The following is a 3,849-nucleotide window of genomic DNA, read 5'->3' on the forward strand; positions in this document are numbered from 1 at the left end:
GATACAGTCAGTTTGTGCTTCACTCACACGGGTTGTTGTTGATCACACAATGAAAGTAGAATCAAAGTCTTCATCTTCAAATCTTTATTATTCACACAAACACAACTACACTGTTTGACATTTGAAAATCAAACAAAAACTTGTGATAAAAATATTCCTGATGGTTTTTGTTACTACAATAAAAGTCACAATAAGTACAAAAAGAATTCTAACTCAGAGCAACAATACATGTAAAGATGTATTTATTTCAGATGATCTTCTAACTGTTGAAGAAAAAGGCAAAATAAGCACAACACATCATAACTAACATTTGTGATCAAAGTGATGAATGAGATGAATTGATGAGATTGTGATGGTGAGAAAAGGCGAGCAGGAAACAGTCAGTCAGCATGTGTGCAGTTGGTGGACGCTCCCTTGTTTGTGAGCATCATCAGCAGAGAGAGTCCACAGCAGTACACCAGACTCTTCACTATCAGCACTGTGTACAGCAGGCAGAGCAGCTTCACCCTGCACTGAGACTGGAAGGACACTGAAGGACAGACAGACACAAAGAGACAGACAGACAGTCGGGTTATTCCTCTCAGATCAAGGAGAAAAAGTCCAAATAGAAACAGTCACAGCTTCTTCTTCAAGTGGATGAATTGATGTAGTGTTTGTGTCCACTTGGGGGCAGAAGAACTCCACAAGCAGCTAACAAACTGATCTCTGACATATTATGGTCTGTCTGCTGTTTGGTGCTGAGCAGCTAGTGTACAGTGGCTTTATCAGAGCTTGTTGGATGAAGATTTGATCAATTAGTGCAACTTTAAGAGCCTAAACTTGTTCCAGCTCCCTCATTGGACATTGGAGCTGTCCATGCAGAGAGGCAGCAGGTGATCTTACAGTCAGCTGGCTGCAGAGCTGGCAGGTCTGCTGGCTCTCTCTCTGGAGGACAGGAGGCTGCTGGAGCTGGAAGCTCTGAAACAGAAAAGGAGTCAAATGTTTGGAGCTGCAGTGAGAAATGTCAGTCCTCTGCTGCTCTGCTCTCTTTGACAGCATCTCCACATGAAGCTGAATCACTGCTGAACACAGTCACCAAGCCTTCATTACCTTGTTGTGTTTGGGCCTCCACTGTGCCCCCCTCGTGCTTCACCCAGCAGCTGTATTTATATGTGTCAGAATGGCTCCCATCAAGCATCCTGATGGCAATGGTGCGTCCCGCCTCTCTGAGCTCCAGCTGCTCTCCCTCAGCAGGGGGCAGCTCCTCCGCTTCTCCGCCGTTCTTCTTCTGTCTTTTCCAGGAGAACTGGACCAGAGGAGGAAACATGGCTGAGGCCACACACAGCAGGGAGCTGTTCCCCTCCAGGTGGGCTCTGGATGCTGCTGGGTACACGCTCACCACGGGCTTCACTACCTGCTCATCTGAAGTTTGACAGCAGCAACAAGCAGCACAGACACACATTCACACAGTCAGCAGCAGCTTCCAGCACTGCACTGCATTCAGTCTGATCCTGGAAACTACATGGACTCTGATCACTAAACTACTCATCAATACAGCACAAAGTTCACTACATACACTGGATTCAGCTTCATATCAAACACAGTCATCACCTCATGTCATCATGGCTCACACGAGGAACACTCAGCGTGATTTTAAAGTCAAATTAAATTCAGTTTAATTCGTCATGTGTTTGCTTTTTATTGTTTTATAGAAATTTAGTTCAGTCCAATTTTAAAATATTTACATTTGTCTTTATACAAGTGAAAATGTATTTTTCTTATTAGTCCTTAGACACGAGTTCTAACAGATCCTCTTCTGCCCAAAAGTAAATTCATCTTCTTTCATATTGTTTTGTACTATTAATAAAATTAAATATCATTTCACAAAATTCAATTCAGCAGATAAAATTTCCATTCTTCTTGTCTTTGATATATTTTACCATAAAGACCATATTTGTCTTTCAGACTAATTTATTCTTAAATATTTTTGTGTAAAAATTGGAAAAGTAACGCAGTGATTATTTTAATTTATGTTTTTATTCAAATAAACTGTAGCAACTATTTTAAAACACTAAAACTGAAATGTTGAATAAAACATTTTCAATAATATGAGATATACTTCATGATATTTTTAGTCATAAAATACAAATTATTTGACAAAGTATATTTAATAAATATTTGTACGTTAAAGTATTTTGGAAAATTTAAGGATTATTAACTTTTTATTGTCACGTACAAATCCACACACACGACTTCATCTCAGAAATAAATATCAGAGTTTAACGATGTCAAATTCATCCTAAATTTATCTGTCATATCATTTCTGAGTTTTCTAATCAGTATCTGTTTTTATAATTCTCTTTACCTTTTTGAAGCAGCTACATGAATGTTTGACTATTAAAAAATATTTGTTCCTCAACATAAAGAAAATATTTCCTGAAACCATATTTGTTGTTAATCTATATTAATTTAATTTTAACATCAAACATGATCTTGTGTTAAAAACCAGCAGAATCACTGAGAGGATCAAATCCTAAATATTTGTAACATCACTAATATTTGCAGAAATAAAGAATAACTTTAGTTGTTCAGTGAGATTTCAACATGTTTTCAGAGATTATTGAGCTTTTCTTATGTAACAATGGCTGCAGATGAATTCTCTACTAATGATGAAAAACTAACATGTAAAGCCTGAAGCAGCAGAAACTGACTTTAAACACATTTTCAGCTTCTACAAAAAAACAACTGAAGGAAAATAAATGTTTGTTCTTACCTGTTACAGACAGTTTAGTTCCAGAGCCAAAGATGAGGTAGTAGTATCCTGTTCCTCCCACAGTGAGACAGACTGCTACAAAAACCTGTCTGCTGTTGAACGTGTCAGCTGAGGTGAATGAGTCCAAATGAGGAAGCAGGATCATATTTCAGCTCCATGATGTGTTTCTCTAATGTTCATATCAACATGACTGTCTCTTCTTCTCTTTTCTTTTAGCCACACTAGCAGCACGGCTCTGATCTTAATGTCAGTCTGTTGGTCAGTCCACTACTTTAGTCCACATGAAAATAGAAAATCACTATATAAGCACCAGTCCATTTATCCCATCAATGATGCACCACTACAATGAAACATGCTGCTGATAGTATCATGGTTTGGCCCATCTGGCTCACCATCATTAATCACACAATCAATTTTGAATTCTAGCAGCAAATTGTAAAGAAAACTATCAGAACATGTGTCTGTGAACTGAATCTCAGGAGAAAGTGGGCCATGCAGCACCACAATGACACAAACCAGTCACGTTTGTTTTCTTTGTTCCAAATAATGGTGAAAGAAACAAAAAGTTTCTGATGACAGGGAAAAGTGAGAGAGAGGCTGAGGTACTTTCCCCTGTCATCAAATCTTTGAGCGGGTAAAAGGATTTAACATCCAGCCTCATGTGTTAGACCCAGATTTCTGGCATCACTGTAAGAAAAGAGCTTTTTCCCCATGTGCTCGTAGTAAATCATCTTTATTTTTCATCAAAGTTATAATCAGAGATCCTGATCTACATGTTAAATAATAAATGTAGTTTCAGAAATGAAAATAACTGCTTGTTACGTTCCCCTAAAAGGGTCCAGGCGGTGAGGGGGAAGTAAAAAAGGAGTCAAGGCGGCAAAAGGGTTAAATTAAAGAGTTTTATTAAAGTAGCTCAACTAAAAGAGACAGATAAGCCACTATCACCATTTAAGAAAACAAACAAAGCTCAGGCATTGGTCAATAAAGTAAAATGTAAGCCAAACAGAAAGAGAGCAGCTCACTAGCTGTAACCACACTACTGGCACTCTGGCCCAGAGCTCACCTTTCCCTGGGCTTAAATACTTTTAATTACTGAT

At 38.3% G+C, this 3,849-nt stretch overlaps 1 protein-coding gene across 1 annotated transcript; it reads right to left on the reverse strand.

The window, feature by feature from the left end:
• Positions 1-220: 220 nt before the first annotated feature.
• On the reverse strand, positions 221-3,226 carry LOC120718846. Its single transcript, XM_040007580.1, has 4 exons — positions 2,753-3,226; positions 1,090-1,401; positions 883-957; positions 221-529 (listed from the first exon to the last, which is right to left on the reverse strand). Exons 1-4 carry the CDS (start codon positions 2,895-2,897, stop codon positions 381-383), a joined length of 681 nt encoding a protein of 226 aa, XP_039863514.1. The 5' UTR covers positions 2,898-3,226; the 3' UTR covers positions 221-380.
• Positions 3,227-3,849: the final 623 nt, after the last annotated feature.

This window comes from Simochromis diagramma, unplaced genomic scaffold (assembly GCF_900408965.1).
Source record: "Simochromis diagramma unplaced genomic scaffold, fSimDia1.1 OVJJ01000544.1, whole genome shotgun sequence".
In the NCBI taxonomy this organism is placed as follows: domain Eukaryota; kingdom Metazoa; phylum Chordata; class Actinopteri; order Cichliformes; family Cichlidae; genus Simochromis; species Simochromis diagramma.